The 23,041-nt window shown below is 44.3% G+C and overlaps 1 protein-coding gene across 3 annotated transcripts in view; it reads left to right on the top strand.

The window, feature by feature from the left end:
- The window catches only part of PIGQ (phosphatidylinositol glycan anchor biosynthesis class Q), a 51,804-nt gene extending 29,265 nt beyond the window's left edge, over positions 1-22,539 (top strand). For all 3 annotated transcript variants that reach the window (XM_044980020.1, XM_044980019.1, XM_044980021.1), the window contains exons 5-11: positions 5,081-5,207; positions 6,258-6,411; positions 9,169-9,280; positions 10,735-10,815; positions 11,859-11,973; positions 16,381-16,442; positions 20,198-22,539. In XM_044980020.1, the coding sequence (XP_044835955.1) occupies positions 5,081-5,207; positions 6,258-6,411; positions 9,169-9,280; positions 10,735-10,815; positions 11,859-11,973; positions 16,381-16,442; positions 20,198-20,350 (804 nt within the window). In that variant the 3' untranslated portion in view covers positions 20,351-22,539. The remainder of the gene's footprint in view (positions 1-5,080; positions 5,208-6,257; positions 6,412-9,168; positions 9,281-10,734; positions 10,816-11,858; positions 11,974-16,380; positions 16,443-20,197) is intronic.
- The last annotated feature ends 502 nt before the right edge of the window (positions 22,540-23,041 follow it).

The raw sequence follows: 23,041 nt of genomic DNA, 5'->3' as shown, positions 1-23,041 counted from the left end.
TTATTCTGAAGTCTGTTCCCATGTGGAGATGTTTCAGCTGGAAGATCACCTGTCCTCTAGTGCTCTCTGCAGTCTGCTTTCTTAGCAAATGTGAGATGACAATGGCTTTGGCTCAGTTCCTATGTGCACAGGTGGACTCAAGAAGTGTTCTATCTGCCCAGTGTCAATGGCAGATGGACACTCTCCTGCTCAAAGTGCATTGGACCGCACCACCTGTCCTGGATGGGCATGCTGTAGGAGTTTCTCATTTTCTCCTCTTCAATCATGCAGATAAATCATTCACTCCCACGTGGATGTTGCAATATCCATTATTTCCTTCTGGCCCCTTACCTAAGTAGCCTGTGATGTCTCAGAAATACAGAGAGGTGTGCACTCAAGAGCTTACTTCCCTGGAGATTTGAACTACTCCCTTGCTGTATGTTCTTCTTAGTTTGCCCCTTCCTGTTTGTCTAAGGTATTGCTTTACTGGTATGTCCATGATTATCAGTGAGATTTCATGCCATTTACAATTTCTTCTTGCTTCAGGAACCTGGTTTCTTCACTGTGGGCTCCATAGGCACATAAAGTGCCTCTAAAGTCACTGGGAGCTCTTTCATAGACTTCAGAGGGCATGGATCAGATGCCAAGTGCCGATAAAAGAGGCGGGCCTGAGCCATCCAGAAATATCACCCTGATGACTTCAGCCCATGTGGTGCAAGACAGCACCATTTTGTTTTCCAATATGACAGCAAAATCTCTGATCCATCCTGCAGTGGGTTTCCGCTAGCTGCTGCATTTCTATCTGGCATTCATTATCCCCCACACTGGAGCTCTGTCAGGCTGGCAAGAAAGAGGTGCAGGGACAAAGAGATCTGCATCTTAGGAAAGAAACAGCATGAGGTCGCCTTCCTCCACCAGCCCCTGTCTCTTGGTTCTCAGCTGGAAATGCTTTTCAGAGAGGGACTGACACTATAAAAAGAAGGGGCAAACACCCCAAGAGACCCCTCCTCTCTCTCCTTGTCCATCTCACTCTTTGCACCTGAGATGACCAAAGTAGCAGCCGTTGGACTCTGAGGGGGGAGTCCTGACCTGGAGAGTTTGGTCAGTAATACTGTTGGAATCATGTGGTGAGAAATTTTGTTTTAAATCTAATGTAGTTTGTCAGGCACTAGAATGAGTTTTAGCTTTATTTTTCTTGTAGCCATTTCTGACTCCTTTACCTCATTGCTTGTACTCACTTAAAAATCTCTCTCTTTGTAGTTAATAAACTTGCTTTGTTGTTTTATCTAATCTAGTGTGTTTAAGCTAAAGTGTCTGGCTAACTCCATTTATGATGGCAATTTGTGTGTATATTATTCTCTTAAAGAAATAATGGACTTAATATATTTGGACTGTCCAGGAGAGGGCTGGGCAGTATAAGGCATACATTTCTGGAGGAAAATCCGGGACTGGGAGTGTGTTGGGGCACTCTGCTGTATAACGAAGGCTGGTGAGAGTCAGGGTGTGACTGGCAGGCTGCAGTTACACAAACACATTTGGAAGGGACCTGCATGCTGGCAGGCTGTTTGTGAGCAGTCCAGATTGGAAGCTGCAACAGTAAGGCATTGCAAGGCACCTCAGGTTGCATAGCAAGGGTGACATAGCCTCCCACTGGAGTGGATTGCACTCTGGTATGTCACACCTTCCCACTAGCCCTGTCCAGTGGCGTAGCCAGGTTCTAAGAGCATGGGGAACGAACATATAAAAAAAGGTGCCACCCACTGCAAAGCAGCGAAACAAAAAAAAGAAAAACCCAAGTCTTGCCACCGAAGACTGAAGAACCCGCCGCGCCGAATTACCCACCGCTGAATTGCTGCCGAAGACTGAAGCACACGCCGCCGAATTGCCGCCAACCTGGAGCTGCCTGTGGGAAATCCGTGCTGGATTAGTCCTCAGCCAAGCAAGATAGCAGGCGCCCCCCCATCCCCCGCGGGCACAGGGAGGAGCGTCACCTGGCTGCCACAAAGCAAGGGCAGGGAGAGCAGGAGAAGCACCGGCCACAGGAGCCGCTGCCGCAAGATGCACGCAGCGGAGCCCAAAGTGAGTGCCGCCGAAGACCGGATGTGCTGGGAAGCGCCGAGTGAGTGCTCAGGGGAGTGACTGCTCTCCCTGCTCCCCCCCCAGCTGCGCTATTGGCCCTGTCTATGGAGACAAAAAATAATAGTATCAGAGGGGTAGCTGTGTTAGTCTGGATCTGTAAAAAGCAACAAAGAGTCCTGTGGCACCTTAAAGACTAGCAGATGTATTGGAGCATAAGCTTTCATGGATGAATACCCACTTCGAAAGCTTATGCTCCAATACATCTGTTAGTCTTTAAGGTGCCACAGGACTCTTTGTTGCTTTTTAAAAAATAATAGGTATGTCACTTTCTCCTTTTCCAACTGCCAGCACTGTAAGCCCAACCTGCTGTATGGAAATCAAGCTGTGCTCCTCCCCCATCATTCATTATCCCCAGGGATAATGATTCAGCACTTAGCTGACAATTGTCAATAATGTACAAGGCATCAGCTCCAGCTCCCTCTTTCACAGCTTGACTAGCTGTGCAGTGCTGACTATAATAACAAGTTGCTTTTGTCAGTAAATGAAGCAGATGTGATTCAGAGACATCTAAGGAGTAGTTCTGTGCAGTATAAAAGGCCAGTTTGGGAGTCAGCTGTCTGAATGTATAGTGGAAAATAACCTTTCTTAGTTCCATATCTGCCCTCACCTCCTCCTACACACCTTCCCACTTTCTCTGTTCAACCCAAGCTTCCCTGCTGGCAGCTCCTGACTCTGCCTTCTTCCAAGCTGCCCCTTCTCCCAAAAGCCTCACAATGGATCTTCTACACTAAGTCCTCTTCCCTGTCTGAAAAAGAAATAAAACCTTTTAACTCCCTATCTTCTCTGTGAAGTGTTGTGGTTATAAAGGCCAATCCCCCACCCCATGCTGTCTATGTTCCGTATTAGTTTTGCTCATGGATTTAAACTGTAAGCTCTTTGGGGTGGACACCTGTTTATTATCTGTCACAGATCATGCCCCAATTAAACCATGCTGAATATTTCTGATCCTATACTAGTGATAATTGAATGCATCTCAAGTCAGACTTTAAAACAAGTCCCTTGTCAGTCATATTCTGCTAATCCATAAATAAAACAAGGAGAAAATATGTTAATTTCATTATTATAATTATTATTATTAGTCCTAGTCCAGTAGTGCCTAGAAGCCAAGGCCTGTTGTGCTAGGCACTGTACAAACATATATCAGAAAGACAGTTCTTTTTAGCTTTTGAACAGCTATGGTTTGCTCTGAGTTTTATGAGACCACCCATTAAGAGCTCGTCCTTGCCTGTGCTTGTGCCCTGCTACCTATCCTGAACAGGCCTGTCATTCTCCTTTGGTGCCACACCACCGTCAAAGTCTCTATTGAGAAGAAAGGTGCACTGCAGTTAAACAAGAAAGTCATTCCAGACTGAGCTGATCTAAACCACTTTAACTGTGTTCTCAAGATTGGTGATGCTCCCACAGCACCTTAATGAAATTACTTCCATGTAATGTACTACATTTAATCTATTAATATCTGACACATTCAGTATTAACGACTGCAGCTAGAAGATCGGACTCTTAAAGTCATGTATTTTAGTCTATTTCTTCTTGCTGTCAATTGGCTCTAAAGCATCCAACAGCCAAAAAAAAAAAAAAAAAAAACCACAAAAGGCTACATCCCAAGGCCTACAAAGCAAGAACAACCAAGACACCATGGAAGAATGCTTAGCAATAGTCAGGATTTAACTACAAACGGGAGTCATCTAAGGACTTCAGTAATTTTCCGTACCAGAAAACAACCTTGCAGAAGGACTGCTCTCAACGTTTAAATATTTAATTAAAATTTAAAAAAAAATCCCTTTTTGCTAAGTTACAGCTGCAACATTTTAAATATTAACAGAGTTCTATTTATAAAGTATCTGGCACTTCTTTCTCAGTGAGGGCCAGATTCATTGGTACAAGCCAGCCCTGGCTTGCAATGAGTGTTTTAAGGGATGTGAGGGCAAAGGAGGGTGGATGAGATGAACAGACAATCCTGTTGGCAAGGAAAACTGTGTTCATGTTGAAAATGTACTGCTACTAAACTAAAAGTATGTGTGTCTGTTATGTTTATAAATTCAGCAAGTCTGTGTGACTCTAGGATGAAAAGACATTATGCACATGCATCATTGGGAGATTAGGTCCATAATCCATCAGTCTTGGGTACCAAGTCTAGATTCTCCTGCATAATCCACCATTGTAGGCATGTGTTTGATTTTGGTTATTTATGTGATTTGGGCACCTAACTCCCTTAGGCTTTCTCTTCACTGACACAAAGATTTTTTTTTTTTAGATCGAGGTAACTAATGTGATAGTTATCTTGTTGTACAAAGTGGAAACAAGGCACTTGTAGTGTTTACTGCGAGGTTACTACCCGAGATCTGCCCTTTGCCCCCCTCCCATGGCTGACCTCACCTAATTTATCTCATGGGAAACACTACAAGTGCCTTGTCTCTACTGTGTTTTTACAGCAGGATAACTATACACCTTATTGTCAATGAAGACATAACCTCAAGCTCTTCTGAAAATCCCAGCCTATTTGTGTAGCAGTCTTCCTCTGACAGATTTCTCCACCCATCTTAACTATTTGATCATCTCTAATATATGTTACTTTGGGTAACCTGTTTACTCAGCTCTCAAGAGTTATCATTACCTCATGAGAGCCTTCTGTGAAAATCACTCAGGTTGCTCTTCTCCCTGCAAAAGGGTTGTCAGAAGCACAATCTGTTATCTAATTTCTGACAAGGCTTCTAAGGAGATCCTGCTCTTAGGTGGTGGTATCTTAAGATTCAGAAAGGGATCGCTGGCTCATCGTGAGGTATATGCTATTTCTAATGTAACTCCTATAGTATTTTTTTGTGCCTCTGAGGCAGTTTTTCCCCAAAGGTTTTAGCTTTAGAAAAATCTCACCGTTCCTCTGTCAGTGCACGTGAGGAGTGTTGTGAACGTACAGTGTAATAGCTTTCCAGTAACTAACATTGCTTGTCTCCTTATGTTGTAGCATATAGCCAAAGAGCTCCAGGACCTGCTTCAGTGGCTAATGGGAGTGCCAGCTGGTTTAAAAATGAACCGGGCTTTGGACCAAGTATTAGGCCGGTTCTTCCTTTACCACATTCACCTGTGGATTAGTAAGTGCAGTTGTTGAACCTTTCATCTTTCCTTCTCACTTCTCCCTCCCTAGTGTCTAAGATTGTCCTAGTGATGTATGATGAATCAGAATTTGTATTGCAAGGACATACTGGTCTGTGAATCTTTCTGGTCTGGGAACATGAGCCAAATTTGGATTCATGGAATCAACACAGGGAAATGATGCAAATAAGTACAGTGCTCACCTAGTTACTTTGCAGACAGTAAGCGACGTAGTGGTGCTAATTTATTTCGCACCAGTGATTGTCAGTGCCCAGGCGAAGGTCCAGGTTCCCCTGTAGACTTTTTTTATCTGCCCTACAAAGGGTAGTGCAACAGCATGGTGGTGGGGAAAGTTTGAGGGTTGAAGTACAGGACCTGTCCTGTAACTGACTTCAGTTTAATTTATAGCACTTCTAACTGTCTCATGTTTGCATTCTTCACCCCACTTCGAAACAGAATCTCACTGGTCATAAGGATATTTTTTTAATGTTGGAAAATAGCCACGTTGGACACAGAATCCTGTGACTGTCTCCTTCTGTTAATGAATGAAGCAGAGCTCTGGTTTTCCAAGGTTTCACCCTACCTTGATGATGATCAGAGAAGCTTCATGCCACTAAAAATGTTGCACAGACCATTTTCACAACAACTCCTTTGCAGTGGTTTCTGTTGGAGTAGGAGATTTTGGTGAAAATGTATCAGTAATTGATTAGTATGTTCCTGAAAAATGTACCCAGAGGATTAAATGAATAACAAGATGACCTTGTCTGGACAGGGTGAGCAGGTGTTCATGTGTCTCACTAAAACTGCCACACCTGGGCTGAGAGGATCAGGAAGGAAATGAGTGGTATTTGCCAGTCATTGTAGATATAAGATGGCAGTCTAACAGAATTTGCTGTTTTTACTTTCATATGATCTTGATTTTGATCTTTGCAACAACATTCTGTGAGGGGTGGGGGAGAGAGAAGCTGAGGCCATCAAGTGTTTCATCTGAGGCTCCAGAGAGCAAATAAATACTCTTTGTACAGTGTTACTCTTCCAACTTCCACCAGGCTATATCCACCTGATGTCTCCATTCATTGAGATGATCCTTTGGTATGTTGGCCTGTCAGCCTGTCTGGGCCTGACTGTAGCGCTTTCCATCCTCTCTGACATCATCGCACTCCTGACCTTTCATATCTACTGCTTCTATGTCTATGGAGCCAGGTGGGTGTATTATACTTGAGAAACAAACAGGTCAATCTGGCCCAAACATCATATTGGGCCTAGCATTGAGATATACAAGCATCCTAAGTGTCTTAGATATAAGTCTCTTCTCCCTTTCGACAGTGGCAGTTAGAAAAGTAAAACTATGCCGAGAAGTGGAGTGAGAGAGATCAATTTGCCCAGGAGTCCTAGATTTGAGGAGATAACTTGTGTTTAAGGCTATTCCAGAAGTGACCTCTCCAGGCCCTAGGGTCGCCAACCCTCCAGATTTGTCCCGGACTCTCCAGGAATTAAAGATTAATCTTTAATTAAAGGTTATGTCATGTGATGAAACCTCCAGAAATACATTCAACCAAAACTGGCACCCCTACCTCTACCTTGCTTCAGAGGATTGCATCCATATGGATTAACCTGTCTGGATTTTCAACTGCAATATTCAGATTGCCCAATTTTATGGTTAAATTGCTGCTGTATTACTCCCTCTGCCCCACTAGAGGGCCACGTGCACTTTACAGTCACAGGGAAATGGGTACGAACTGGGAAGGCCAAGGATATATGTGTAAATGGCTGATGCTCATTCTGCCTTTCATGTCATATTCTGTACTAGGTATGTCAGAGCTATTCTTGCAATAAGAATTCAAAACAAAATATGTTCTGCTGATGATCTACATTAACGTGGGGGCATCCTTTAAATCACAAACTGCGATAGAGAATAGCAGCCTTATAGAGGAAACAGAAGTGCTGAGGGGGTAAATAGGGAAGCTCCTCCCTAATAAGTATAGAGGCCAGCAGGACGGTGGGGAGGTTAGAGGTCTAGTACATTGTGTAGGACAGAAGGAATTTCAGAGGAGGCTGCCCAGGCAAAGTTCATACGTAATTCTGGAAATGGTTAAAGGTAGAGAGACGTCTCTCTTAAGAGTTAAGAATCTTATTGTTATAATTAGAGAGCTTAGGACTAATAGCAATATTGCCTAGTAAGAAACTTATCCACAGAGCTCTTTTACTTGAAGTCTCTCCTTCTGGCTGTAGAAAGTGCATGAGGGGATCTGTTCCTCTTAGGGACGGGACAGGGTGAACAGGGGTGAAAAAGGCAGAAGCTCTGTCCATGCCTAGCACTTCTGTCTTGTGGGCTTTGACGTGCCAGTCTGCACAGTTCTGTATCCTTGTTAGAAGAATAGCTACACAAGACACTTCATCATGAGGCCTGCATCAAGCTAACTCAGCTGTTGAGAATGACCCCTGGTGAGGAGGGAGAACCAGGCAGTGAGCTCAAAATACCCAAATAATAAAATTACCACAAAATCCTGGAATTGAGCAACTGGGAGGAGAATTTCTGCAGCAAATGAATGCTGTTTAACTGGCAAATTCACTGGCCAAGGAAATATGGAGTTCTTGGAGGGGGGGGGGTCTGTTTCCAAGGTAGCCACATGGTGAATAAATGACACCAAGCATACATATACAGGTAGACACAGAAGGTGTGGCAATATCAGACAGGCAGGTCATTGACACTTGACATTAGGTCACTGATTGCTTGAGAGTGGGCATGTGCAGTATTAATCAAAGGAATGAGACAAGTGTGCACCAATCAGAGGAATTTGGTGCACAAAGGTTGAGTTGTCTTGGGAACACTGTAGCCCATGGATTACTGTGCTGTTCTGAGCTTTACCAGCTCGTTAGTAGCATTATACTAGTCTCTTTAGGCTTAATGCTCCTTTCAGCTGTTTTCCTTTGTTTTATAAGATTTCCCCACTTCCACTTTCACAATAGTGGTTTAATGTTTTAACTGACTATATATTTTAATTGTACTCACAAAACTATGCTAAAAGAACAGTAGGTTTGCAAAGTCAAGCACTCCAAAGTTAGGAAATGCCAGAATTAAGGTGGTCTGTGGAACCCTTGTGCATATGCATTAGGATAAACTCTTTACATAGGAAATATTATTAATTATTATAATTATCTCTTATATAGTGCTTTTCATCAGCAGATATAAGTAGATTGCAATCTTTAATGTATTTATCCTCACAATATCCGTGTGAAGTAAGTAACTAGAATTATCTCCATTGTACAGATGGGAACTGAGGCACAGGAAAGCTAAGGGTCTTGCCCAAGGTCACCCAGGAAGTCTGTGACAGAGCAGGAAATTGAACCCAGGTCTCCCAAGTCCTAGGCTACTGCGCTAACCGCTATTTTTCCCTCTCATTCAGTGCGCAGGCTGCAGGGCCGGCTTCAGACCCCAGCGTGCCAAGCAGGGCGGCAGGCGGCTCTGGCGGACCTCCCGCAGGCATGCCTGCGGAGGGTCCGTTGGTCCCGCGGCTCGGGTGGACCTCCCGCAGGCGTGGCTGCGGAGGGTCCGCTGGTCCTGTGGCTTCGTTGGAGCATCTGCAGGCATGCCTGCGGGAGCTCCACCGGAGCTGCGGGACCAGCGGACCCTCCGCAGCCACGTCTGCAGGAGGTGCACTGGAGCCGCAGGACCGGCGACCGCCAGAGCACCCCCCGCGGCGTGCCGCCCTGCTTGGGGCGGCAAAATTCCTAGAGCCGTCCCTGGCAGGCTGGACACTGCTCACTGAATGAGCAGCTATTCAATATTTTGTTTTATCTCTTTGGTCAGTGTGTTTTGTCTCCTTGAATTTGTGTGACTTCATTAGGTTCACATCCTGCCCCTGCTGAACTGAGTGTGTGTGTAGCAATGGAAGTTGCTTTGTGGTATAGCTGGGGATCTCTTGGTTCTAATTTTTGGTACTTCTCCCCTTTGCACAGGCTCTACTGCCTGAAGATCTATGGCTTGTCATCTCTCTGGCGCCTGTTTCGCGGGAAGAAGTGGAATGTCCTGAGACAGCGGGTGGATTCCTGCTCCTATGACTTGGATCAGGTAGTGGCAGAGCATCAAGGAGGTGCTGTGCTACACTCTGGCCACAAAGTCCTGCAGCATGACCTGATCTTGCCTCATTTCATATTGGGGTGCAGACTACCAACTGCTCCATTATATCCAAATTGAGTACAGCTCTTGGCAAGTTGTCTGCTTGGCTCCTCTCTGCTGTACCCCAGATTCATCATTCCTCCCCAGATTCAAGGGAACTGATCCTGTGAGGTGCTGAGCAGTTGTAGCAATGTCAGTGAGAGTTGCAGATGCTCTCTACCTCTCAGGGTAAGGGTAGAGGAATGGATATGTGGGAGCAAGACAATTTAAATAATTATAGTGGTGCCCAGCAGTGTTGCCATAGTAACATGCTTCTTAGTGTTTCTATTAAAAGACCCTATTTAATTCACGTTGGGTTGGAGCTTGGCCCACACGTTTTCACCAGCATGTAGAAAACATTTTTCTGGAATAGTGTAACTCTGCCTTTTAAACTCTAAAATGTCATGGAAACAACATGAAAGTTGGTCAGAGCCAGGCTCCTCTGGCCTGATTTAAAAAGAATAATTTAAATGGTGCTGAGTAAAAATCTTCTTGGCACGTTATTTTATATTTTCACTTACCTTGAGAATTGCAGGTACACTGAGAGAGTGCCTAGCTTCATTGCAGCTTCCGACTTTGCCTTTGTAATCTCTGCTGAAGTGCTATTTGGTAACTTCCGGGACCAGTGCATCTCAGTGAATTGCAACAGATAATCTTAAGCCTCTTACACAATACTAGAGGAGCTATTTTTCCTCTTTTTCCCAATGACAGGAAAGTAAGAATGTCAGTGTCAGAAAGGCTGTGTGTGCTACTGCAGGGTTCTGTCCCATTGTATATTGATGATAATGGGTTTGGCGCTAAGAGCCTCATCCTGCTGACATTGAAGCCAGTGGGAGTTTTGTCATTGGCTTCTGTGGGAACAGGCTTTCAAAGCACAGACGTGAAAAGACTTTGTGAGATGCTAATACATGATGATTTTGCTAAGTAAAGGTGGGGGATGCCTTTATTTGAAAAAAAAAATAGCTGTAAACTAGAAGTTGGCCAGGAGTGAGTTATAGTGTATTTCTGGTTATGTGCTTAAATCCATGATGTTGATCTGCCTCTGGGGAAGGACCCTTTGGGTACTATACTGAAGAAATGATGATGCATTATTATCCTGTATCCTCTCTGTTATGGAAAATGGAATCTAAAGCTAAAGACTCAGGTTGGAGCTATGTTGATTTATGCCAGGCATTTATTGAAGGCGGGACCACTGGAAGTATTCAGAGTAATAAAGTATTATTTACCAACTAGATGGGCTCAGAAGCAGTGGCATGGGGAGAGGGGTATTGAGAATCTTCCACATGCCCACAGTCTAACCACTTAATGCTGTCTAAATTTCTTGTGCCAGTACTCTACAAACAATAGTTTGTGTCTTTTTTCCCCAGTTATTCATTGGCACTTTGTTATTTACAATCCTGCTATTTCTTCTGCCCACGGCTGCACTGTATTACTTGGTGTTTACCCTGGTAAGATTCAACCTTTAGAGATGGTCACATCTCATCTATGTATGTGAGTGAAGTGTAAAAAAGATCCCTAGTCATTTTCCCCCATCCCCATACAAATATATTCCTATGACTGTCCCAGGAAGGGTTCTTGCCTGCAAGCAATGTGGACCAAGCAGATGGAATTCAGGATACATACTTGTGTTTCTCTGAAGGGAATTCCCAGAAAATCAAAGTCATCAGGACAAACTGCCCCACTGTCTTTCCCTGGAGCCATGTTTAATCTTTCCCTCCCATTTCCTGGGGTGACTGCACCTCTGGTTTGACCCAGAACTTTTCCATCCGGAAATTAACCTTTTCCATTAAAATCTACTTGGCAAGACTTTTGGGGAGGGAATCGGACTCTTTGTCCAATCTGACCAGTCCGATTTGAGACATGGATGCACGTTTTTCCACTAAAGGCTGGAACCTTCACATAATTTTAGCCCCTCTTTTGAAAGGGAGAAGGGTAAAAATAGTACAGGACTCAAATGAGTTTGACAGAAAAAAAGTGATCAATAGTATGACAAAAGGAGGTGCTCAAATCAGCCATGGCAAGGGGCTGTGTGAGGATACTAAGCAGAGAACTCGTTTCTAACTGTTGTGCTCCTGCTTAAATGCTCTATAAAGGGATTCTTCAGTCACAAGCAAGCTATTTTAGAGACAAGGGTTTGCACCTATTTGCCAGCAGCTGCTAGACAGAGCGATGGATGCTACTGGAAACAGAAGCCTGAACTCCCCACATCAGCCTTTGATATGCTGGCCAATTATCTGAAAGTAGAGTATACCACATGCTTTTGCCACTGGCACCAAGGTTACTGTTATAGACCTACGGCAAGATTCTTAAGGATCCTGACTCTGACAGGGTGGGTGCTTAGCACTTTCTGAAAATCTGACCCATTGAGGATGCCTTGTGGTGAGCATCCACAACTTGAAGCCCCCACCAAATCACTAGTCCCTTCTGATATTGTTAGCCCAACTGCTTACCTCAGTCCTGCCTGTTTACTTAACTAACTGTTTCTTTTTAGCTCCGTCTGCTGGTGGTGGTTGTGCAGGGCCTGATCCATCTGCTCGTGGACCTCATTGACTCTCTGCCCCTTTATTCAGTCATCCTTCGGCTCTGCAGATCCTACAGACTTGCAGGTTGGTCCTACACCACCGTACAGGCAAAAGCACAGGCTTCTCCTTTCACAGTGGTATTGTGAGTGGGCTTGATCTAATGCACAGGTAGCTTATTGCACTGAAAGAGGCAGGGTGCCTGAAAAGTACTCAGGTTCCTAATGCAAAATCCATGCACTTATCAATACTATTAACTAGTTATCCTGCGAAGCCTGATGATAAAGTTAGTGGAAACTAATGTGACACTAAAGCTGAGTCATAGGCAACATTATAAAGAACATTGAAACAAAAGGTACCATTCTACTATACAGTTTTTAAATCAGTTCGGCTTATTTATAGCAGAATAGGCCAGCTGGGTCAGGGACTGGTCCAAACCTCAAATCCTCTGATATTCAAGTAAGTGATAACTTGTGCTTTTCTCTTTAATTTTCACCCATCCCTATGTGGCTGGGAACCAAGGTATAGATATACTTCAAGAGAATCTGTTCTTCAGAAAAGTTAGATCCTCAGGTTGCATTGACTTCTATGGAGTTACACTGATTTGCATTAGCTAAGGATCTGACCTGTGGTTTCTAGCTTAATTTCAGAGCCAAAGAACTCTGGGTAACTTTCAGATAAGCATTCCCTTTCTGAGGTTAACCTGTTGCCATTTCAAAGTTACTTTCTGCCAAGCCACTGTTTGACAGCCATTTTTGGGACCAGGCTAAAGGATAGCACTGAAATGGGGTTAGCTGAAAACAGAGATAGCTCAACCAATTTAAATCAAGCAGGCTAAACCACAAGCCCCAAGCAAGTTTAAGAATATGAAGCACAGAGTTCTAAAAGCAACAACGTGAAGAGCTTGATCATCACGGAACCAAGGCCAGTCATGAAATGGAAAGGAAGCCCGAGGCTGATGATAGTGGCCTTGTCTATTGGAGAGATGCCAGGCTCAGCTTTGGGAGCAAAGGTGGCGAATGCTACCAACAATGTTGCTTTCCAGTGCCTGTTGTCAGTAGGTCTCCATGTATTGACTTGCAGGAAGTTCTTGATCTGCTAGGAGCTGTCTTTGTGGGACAGAAATGCAGCTGAAGAAATTTGTCCAGTAAACTGCAAGTGAATAGCTAGAAGAAAATCATGTTGATATTGATATAGAAAAGTTATTTATCTATTATTTGATACAATCCAGCCTTCAAGATGAAGGAAAATGAAAATATATTAGGACCTCTGTTCAGGAGGGACATCATGGGAGGTCATCTTTTAGGGTTTCCATGGTCTCTGACCACCCCCAACCCAAAACAGGAACATTTTATCTGAGAGAGGTGAGGAGAGAGAGGATCTGATCAAAATTCAAAGCAGAGATAGCTCTTCAAGAACCAGCATTCTTTCATTTCCCTCCTTCTTGGTTTCTGTCACCAATTACTGAGTCATGTCCCAGTGGTATTGCTTTTTTGGCATATGTTACTGATCAGTTGATCTTGGAAAGATCATGAAGGTTGTTTCAACACTCTGAATTTCTTACTTTACTATCATTGAGGATTTAGTGCAGTGTTTAACTGCAGCTCAGTTCAGCCCTGACATCTGGCCTCTGATTTCCTTGGCTTAGACCAGGAGTGGCCAATCTGAGCCTGAGAAGGAACCAGAATTTACCGATGTACATTGCCAAAGAGCCACAGTAATACATCAGCAGCTCCCCCATACTCCCAGCGCCTCCCACCCACCGGCAGCCCCGCCAATCAGTGCCTACCCCTCACTCCCCGCACCTCCCCATCAGCTGTTTCGTGGCATGCAGGAGGCTGGGGTGGGGGGGAGTGAGGGCATGGCAGGCTCAGGGGAGGGGGCGTGAAGGGGTGGAGTGGGGGCAGGGCCTGTGGCAGAGTCAGGGGTTGAGCAGTGAGCACCCCCGGCACATTGGAAAGTTGGCACCTGTGGCTCCAGCCCTGGAGTTGGTGCCTATACAAGGAGCCACATTTTAACTTCTGAAGAGCCACATGTGGCTCCGGAGCCACAGGTTGGCCACCCCTGGCTTAGACTCTGAATTGACAATACTCTAGTATTCATGTCTCCTAAACAAGTGTAGATGGGTAATGATCAATCCATAGGTTAGGAGTCTATAGATCTTACTCCTACACACCTAAAGTGAAATGTTTTTATAAAACCACCTGGAAATCTATCAGAGCTGTAGTCCTCCAGTCAAGAGAGCTGTACGCATAGCAGTGACCAAAGAGAGACAGACTGAAGCAAGCTGTCCTGAATTGTGGTGGATATGCTGCATTCTGGGGTTAGAACAGTTTTTCTCTTGAAAGTGGCATTATGTAGTGGGTGAGGCACTCCACTGAGAGTCAGGGAAACTGGGTTTTGTTTCTGGCTCGGCCACTGACCTGCTTTATGACCTTTGGCAAGTCACTTCACTGTCCAGCCTGGCCTTCAGGCAGGAGAAGCACACGTGTTCTTGCTCTGCTAGTTCTCTCGGCAGCATTTGATACTATTTGATCACTCCTGTCCCATCTCAAATAAATTGCTGGCATGAATAGAAATGCCCTGAAATGGCTAAGATACATCCTGTCAGACTGAACGCAGAACGTCACTATGAGCAACCATTCTTCCTTCTCCAGAGTCCTCACCTGCTAACACTCGCAGGGCTCAGTCTTCTACTCGGTATTATTCACTATCTATATGAAACCACTGGGAGCCATTGAGGCAACATGGGCTGAAGTGCCAGCAGCTTGCAGATGGCACTCGGTTCTACATCTCCTTTATGACAAATGTAAACAGCATCATTTCCCAGCTTTCATCAATGACTGACTGGAATAAACACCTGGACAACAAGTTCCTGGCTTGAGCTGAACCCAGACAAGACTGAGGTGATGCTGGCTGGCAAAGGGAAGTGCTTCAAAGATCTTGCCTGCTGTGTAACGCTCTGCACTGTCAAGGGAATCTACCCTCAAATTTCTTAAGTCCCCAGCCTTGGGGTCCTTTTGGATTCCTTGGTGCTGTTGAATGCCTAATTAATCACGGTAGCAAAAAATGCCCACGACCATCTGTGTCTGGCCAGAAGAGTGTGCCCCATCCTATTGGATAGAGACCTGCCCATAGCGATCCATTCATTCATGACCGCCAGGCTTGATTACTGAAACTCATTACATCTGGGAATGAAGCCACAGGCTACAAAATGTGGAAGCCTGTCTATTTAGCAACACAGATCACCAGAACACATCACCTTGGTGCTTTGCTTTATGCTGGTTCCCCAATTAAGCCAGAATCCAGTTCAAGGTCTCTGTCCTGATAGTCAAAGTGCCCCATGGGATTGGCCATAGCTACATGAGAAACACCTCTTCCTCCATCACCATGACCTTCCACGACATTTACCTTTCACTGGAACAGTGAAACTGTCATCCTATAGGGGAGGCTCATGTGGAGAGTGAATTCCCTATTCTAAGGTCCGGTTGCTGTTTAAATTCTGCTTTACACAGGAGCTGGACTTTAGAATAGGGAATTCACTCCAACAAGAGACAAGAATGACCACAGGCCTCACCAATTGCAGAACTTAAATGTCATACTCCTTTGACTTAGCTTTCCCTTAATTTCTACACACACACAATCAAACTATAAACTAATCTAAAGATTAAGAACGGGGAGAGGTTATTTTTGTTTTTTAAAAATTTGGGATGCACTTAGATACTATGGTGATGGGGCCATACAAGTACTTATATAAAGGATTTTATTTCTGATTCTACAACTGACCTTGGGCAAGTCACTTCAGCTCTCTGTGCCTTGGTTTCCCCATCTGTAAAACGGGATAATAATACAGACCTGTTTTGTAGGGGTGTTCTGAGGATTGATTTCGGGGGGGGCGGGAAGTGTTTTGAGAACCTCCAATGAAAGGCCCCTCTATAAAGTGCAAAATACTGTACTCTCCCTCTTTTAAATGTTACATTAAGCTTTGTTTATGTAGAATATGTCATAGCTTGGATCTACCATCTTCCCTGTCTGACTGTTAAGGTCCTGTGGGATTTAGTGAGCCCTGGAGGGAATACAGGAGTGAAAACTGGAGTGGCAGCTGCAGCGGTTAATAGCATGCTGAAAATGTATGAATGGCTTCATTGTGGTCAATAGTCATTGATTGTTTTGAATGTACTCAAATGCCTTTGTGTCATCCACTATCACAGGCCTACCCCCACCTAGTCTGAAAGCAGAAGGGAAATGTATACATGTACAGTAGCCATATGAAAAATGACTAAAGGAGAGCTTTCTGTCCCTCATTTACATGGGGTAGAGCATTCCCCTTTTTTGCTGGAATGCTAGGAGCAAATATAGATCATTGTAGTTCCCTTGCCATGATCCCCAGGCTTGCTCTCTTGTGTGACTTTTAGGAAATCCCTTTTAACTCATTGATCCAAGAAGAGAATGGAGATTGTTCTCCTTCATCATGGTTCTTTGTTTGCTTTTCAGCTAGCGTGAAGTTCAGAGTCCTTGAACAGAAGCCTGGAAAACCTCTTCGACTCTTAATGCAGGTAAACCACAGGCTGCTTGGTGCTCACAGTTGTGTCCTTGCTATAGGATTGCCAGCAGGACTGTCCCTATGATTCTGACTGCTTAAGAAAGAGTTCTGATAGCTCTCCCAAGATGGAATTCTAGGGAAAAGCATCTCCAAAGTTTCAGTGGAGTTCTGGGATATGGAGGTGGGAGAAAGTATATTTCACCTTGGTGCTGCAGTCTATCGCTCCTAGCTAGTGTGCCTTGCTTTTGTGTTCATCTGGTTGGCTTCTAATGAAGCATTATACATAAGAAGCAGCATTCTGTATGTTACAAAATGAAACTTGAATAGTTGTGAGTAATGACAGTCCATCACGTCTGTGATTAGCATTAACTCACTGCCCTGATGTCTGCAGCTGTGCTTTAAAAAATGCTGTGCCTTGAGAGAGACAAAAAAGACTGGCCATGCTCAACCAGAGTAGTAAACAGTTAAGGAGAACCAAAACCCAGCTCTAGTAAGAGGGCCTTCCCTTCCAGATGAGCTGCTAAGCATGAGCTACCTAATGCACCAGTCAGCTTGGTTCATTGTAGACAGGAAAAGAAGTGTGGATGCCTTGTGAAATGTTCTTAGTTTCATCTCGGGATTGTCCTGTGATGAGCTGAGGGAAGGAGTCTCCTCCTTGCTGTCTTTCAAATCTTACATTTTCCATCCTCTAAGGAACAGGTGTTCAAGAAAGGCTTTTCTGAAAATGGGCTGATATGGTGGCAACAGATAATTTCTCATTACAAGTGCAGGAGCAATTGGGGGATCTCTATTTCCTGATCACTATTTGCAGAGCTAGTCCATTCTTGCAGTACAGTCTGCTGGTCAGTAGAATAGCAAGAAGCAAGACTTTGACAACAGTGGGCCAGTTTCTTTGCTGCAGCTGAGATCCACTTGTTGCAGTGGAAGGGGGGCCATCAAGAAGTCAGCTACAACTCATCTATACTTTCACCTGGTTCCACCCGCACTCTAACTTCTACTTGCATCTCCACATAGGATAGAGCAGCCTGGAGCTAGTCTAATCTGCACCAGCTGGCAACAGTTCTCCAGGTACCATCCACGAGCTGGGCATAGCAGAGCTAGAGTTTGCTGTGACCATAGTGCCTGTTTCCTCTGCTGGGGCCAAGGGATGGCATAAGAGCCAGCTGCTCTGACTATGCTCACAGGGATCTCCCCCACAGGGAAGGTGTGCACAGTTTTGGCTCTCTTTATGCCACTGGAGAGATGCAAGGCAATATGGCGGGGCTGAGGATGTGGCCCCAGTGATTATAGCGGCATGGTGGTGGCTGCTCCAGGTTAAAGAGATCAAGGAGTTAGTTGGTGAGCACAATAAGATCTTGATCAATAGGCCCATCACAGAAAGGAATCTTCCTAACATGTGGCACCATATATTGTATGAAGAGAGGTTCAGAAGGGCCTGGATAGATTGACCCTCTGTATCCTGGTCCCACCCCGAAAGGTCAGCACACAGTAAAAGTGGCTTTCTGCTGCAGTGTGGGGGCAGTAATGCCAGGCAGGCCTGTCTCAGAAATCCGGTGGGCCTTACCACTATCAGATCAGGATTTGCAGCATGAAAATCTGGGAAACCTATTTTGACACAGATTAAAATTCACACAGTGCTACACTGAGCTCTCAGTGTAGCAACTCATGCTATTTCTGTCCCCAGCTTCCATGATAGTCTTGCCTTGTGCCACCTGCCTATTATCCCCATGTGCCTCATTACCCCGTGAAGCAATGCTTCCCCACACTGTGCCAAAGGGGACAAAGTTTGGGTGTGTGTATAATTGTGCACACACGTACAAAATATAAGACCTGGACGATTGATGATTCTCCCTGTCTCTGGGCACTAAGTTGATCTAGGTGGCAGCAGATCAGAAACGTATGACAATGTCATGATGGAATAAAAATGATTTGTAGACTAATTTGAATTGGGCTGTCTCTGCAGCTGGTTTATGAGGATTCAGCAAACAATTGTTTTTTTAATTTAAAAAAAAAGTTCAGTGTCATCAGAATGTAGAATCCAAATACAAGTATAGTGGTGAGGGCAGGAAGATTCCATTGGTGTTTAATTCACTCCAAAAAGCACTGTTCAACTTAGTATTTACACTGAGTTTTAAAATAATGTCTTCTGTAAACATATCAAATAATACTCCTGGTTACTAGCTATTGGCTTCCCTGATTTTCATGCAGCCAAGTTTTATAAAAGGGGATCTAGAGGATTTGACTTCTTTACAACTTTGATCCCTCCTTGCACATTCACCAAGAAATTTCCTTTTCCACAACAAGCTGTTTGGAAAGGGTTAAAAGAAGAAGGGAAAATGGAACTATTCCATTATGAAACAAGGGAGGTGTATTTTATCAGTTTATATAGCCTTGAACTACAGAGACTGTATAAAAAGAACTCATGACAGCAACTTCCCTAACAAAACTGTTTTTTTTTTTTTTTAAATTTAAAACATGACAGTAAGATACGATTATGCTGTGCTGGGTTGAAAGCCATTTCTTATCCCTCAGTAGGTGAAATTCACTCCTATGCCACCAGTCCTCCACACAGATGTACATTTCAACTAACTGGGCATAGGAATATTGTGTCCAAATAGTCAGTGGCCACCAAATGAATGTACAAGATGGCTCACTTCCCTAGCAACAATCCTTTGTCGTTCCCCCCCAAATGGACCTGTTTCCATCTAAGATTTAACAGTGTGGATGGAGCTGGGAGAATAGCTAGTAATAAAGTTATTCAAATGTTGCGTCTTTTTCTTTTGGCAGATTCCCCGTTGTCCCCATCTTGAACAGATTAAATCTATTCAGAATTACTCTCCAATAACTTCAGTGATTAATTATTGGTCTGGAGATTGAGAGTATTTGAAATTTGAGCTGCATTAGTTATTTTGGGTTAGACAGACAAATCACATAGTATGATTCTGTTCCCTGACTGGATGAGCACAGCTCTTAGATTTCTGCTGCAAATGCTCATCTTGACAAATTCAAACCTAGCTTCCTGTGAATCTGCTCAGTATTCACTTAAAATTATTTTTCCATGAACATGTCTCATTCACTAGCAATTGGTACAAAGCAAAGATGTGAACCCAGCCAAAGAGAATTAATTTTAAAGTGTTACTGACTAGTCATGTGAAATGTTCTGCGGCATGCATCCAGTTCTAATTGGACTTGATGCTGCAAAAGGTGGAATAGGTGCTGAGTTTAGTATATGCGTAGGTGCATTGCTGGATCGGTGCCACAGTGCTCAGCCTCTTGCAGGATTGAGCCAATAATTAATTAATCTTACTGGTATATTCCACAGAAGTGCTGTACAAATGTGTCCCCAAAAGAGTATTCTATTTAATGCCATGTCTGTGAACATGGTTACAGTACAGTTCCATTTTGTCAAGTAGATGAAACCTTAGCAGTGCTCTAAAACAGGCTTAGGACTTGGGCTGTGCCTCTGTTTCCCTATCTGTAACATGAGGGTAACAATTCCTTCCCCACAGAGAGATTGTGAGGCTAAATTCATTTGAGATCTGCAGGTGGGAGGTGCTGTAGAAGAACAAAGTATTATTACATAGCCAGCAAACTCTTTTAACCCATTAGCGTGCAGCAGTATAGCTGGGAGATTCTAATAGGGCGTTAATGTGACTGTACAAAGGCAGAAAGAATTGCAAACACACCCTCTCGCTTTCCTCAGTTGTCCACAGTTCATACCATGACCCGTTTTCATTGCCATTGTCCCTCTTCCTTCTCTACTTCCAGATAAACCCTCTGTCCTATGGCAGCGTGGTGCAGACCTACAGGCTCACAACCTATGCTTGTTACCCTAAGGATTCCTGGAGCTCTCTGTGCAAGAAGCTGTTTGTTGGAGAGTTGATCTACCCTTGGAAGCATAAAGGGGAGAAGCAGGACTAAAGGGAAGCAAACGAGCCAGGCCTGAAAGAATGAGCCAAAAAACACCATTCAAACCCACTCGCTGCTCCCAGGACCAGTGAGCCTGGACCTAGCAGCTGCTAGCTGGGACAATGCTATCAAATCCTCTGCTGAGACTTTGGTAGTATGCGAGGAGGGGCTGCATTTTAAGTGGGAGTGTTTTTATATCAGTGTTTCTCACACTTTTTTGTACTGGTGACCCCTTTCACATAGAAAGCCTCCAAGTATGACTCTCCTTATAAATTAAAAACACTTTTTATATATTTAACACCATTATAAATGCTGGAGGCAAAGGGGGATGTGGGGTGGAGGATGACAGCTCACGACCCCTCTTCCTGCCCCCCCCGTAAGAATCTTGTGACTCCCTGAGAGGTCCCGACCCCCAGTTTGAGAATCCCTGTTTTATACAATCTCCTTCAGCTTTCCCCTACCTATATGGCCTCATCCAGCTGACTTGGTTTCCGGGCTGTTCTCTGTTAATGAAGTGTTATTCTGCCCTAGATTACACTGTTTCTGCCTAGCAGCACTAGGGACCAGAGGTTTAACCCTTCAGTGCCTCTCCACAGCAGCATACCATGTAAGCCAAGGAGTAGCTCCTGATCAGCCCAATGGTCTGTTAGTCTTTCCATGCAAGTTCCTGGGGCCTGAGGGTGATTAAAGCCAAAACGTTGAGGTGGATTATTACATCCAAGTATTCTGGATCTTTCATATTCACGTGTTCAAGCCAATTCATCAAATGCATGCTCCCAAACTGGACTGTCAGCTTGGAAACAGTACTGGTATGTAGCCCACTGATTTGTCCCATTGCTTTTTCTTTGGTAATAGAATTGGCTTTTTCCCACTGCAGCACCACAGCAAGGGTGAGCATAGAAAAAATGTAGCGTGGAGGCCAGAAAACACACACTGCTCTGGTACCATGCCTAACCCACCATTTACAGCAGGAACAGACACAGGTAGGGTTTCACCACAAAAAGTCATCTTTGGCCTAAATTTTCCTAACTGACTAGTGACATTGGATGTGTCTGTTTCTCAGTGCCCAATCTGAGACCTTTTAAAGGCGCCTGATTTTTTAACAGTCCAGACCCTCTAACGGCTCTCAAAATCAGCCTCTAAAACTACTAGTCATTTTGGAAAATCTAGACTCCATTTCTTAAGAATACTTTCCTTGCTTGCGGTACTAACCTCCAGATCACAATGAAAACAATGGTCTCTTTCTCTGTCAGGTTTTAAGTACATACACATTATGATGTCTGTTCCCCTTTCAAAGTGTTCCTCCTATTAACCCTAAAGGGAAATACATTCATGTGTTGGCCAGGGAGTAGATTCTTTAGTATGTACCTACCACATACATTTCTGTAGTTTAAAATAGACTGTATACAGATGTGTAAGTACACTGTGCCTAGGTGCACAACCGTCACTTCCCATATCCTAAACAGGATATGTAGTGTTGCTGTGCACTGTTGCCAGGTTGCATTCTAGAGATGGCTACATTACATTGGTGGTGAAGCTATTCCTATGGACTAAATCCTCTCTCTTCTCCTTTGCGGCCGAAATTTCTGCCTTCAGAGGAACCATCATGGGAAAGGAGGGTAGGATTTCTGGTGTCTATGCTGCAGAGCTCTTCTCTGCATTCCTGTGCAGCTGCATACAGGGAGGCAAGGCAGGGAGGAGTGGGGTCAGGTTTGGCGGAGCCACTACCGCATGGCTCCACTAGCTGTTGTCCTCTGCAGGAGTCCAGCAGGAAGGGAGACTGTTGCAGCTTTAGAGCTGCTGTAGTTGTCACAGAACATATCTACTGGCACTCTATAGCCAGGGCAGTGGTGGGTGAGGGATCTTGTGTCCCATCTCAGTGTTCAGCCTGATTACGTGGGCTTGAGGGAGGAGGATTTGTCCCCATGTATGTAATATCCTTTGAGCTCTTTCTGGGTGAGTAAGCACTTGTTACACTGGTGAACATGTAGGTTAAAATCTTCATTAAGGCTAGGTCTCTACTTGGAGCTAGGGGTGTAATTCCCAGCTCGCATAGACATACTTGTGCTAGCTCTATGAGACTTAGTCCACTAAAAATAGTAGTGTAGCTGTGGTAACATGGGCAGCAGCAAGAGGCAGCACAGGGTAGCTGTTCTGAGTACAAACCCACCTGGACCCCATGCGTAAGTACTCGGGGCGGCTAGCCCATGCCACTGCTGCCTGTGCTACTGTGACTACACTACTGTTTTTGGCACGCTAGCCCAAGTATATCTATGCAAGCTGGGAATAACACCCCTAGCTGCCAGTGTAGACATAGCCTCAGAATGCAGCCTTCACCTTCACATCCACAGGCCTGAGCTGAAAAAACAAATTTGTTTACATAAATATTTGTTTAAGATGTTCTCTAAAACATTCATTACCTGGCAAAAGTAAAGTCTGCCAATTTTACAAGACATTTCCAGGTCCTTAGTGAGGTCATTGCACAGGAGAGAGAACATTATGCTGCTGGTATGATTTGGGGATTAGTGCAATCAGGAGACCATTTTCTGCTTGCATGGTCCAAAACAAAGTATATTATTGAAAGGTTTCAGAGTAGCAGCCATGTTAGTCTGTATCTGCAAAAAGAACAGGAGTACTTGTGGCATCTTAGGGTATGTCTACACTACAAGATTAGTTCGATTCAACTTAAGTCGAATTTGTGGA

Source organism: Mauremys mutica, chromosome 11 (genome assembly GCF_020497125.1).
Source record: "Mauremys mutica isolate MM-2020 ecotype Southern chromosome 11, ASM2049712v1, whole genome shotgun sequence".
Lineage (NCBI taxonomy): Eukaryota > Metazoa > Chordata > Testudines > Geoemydidae > Mauremys > Mauremys mutica.
This window is presented reverse-complemented; position numbering and strand designations above follow the sequence as displayed.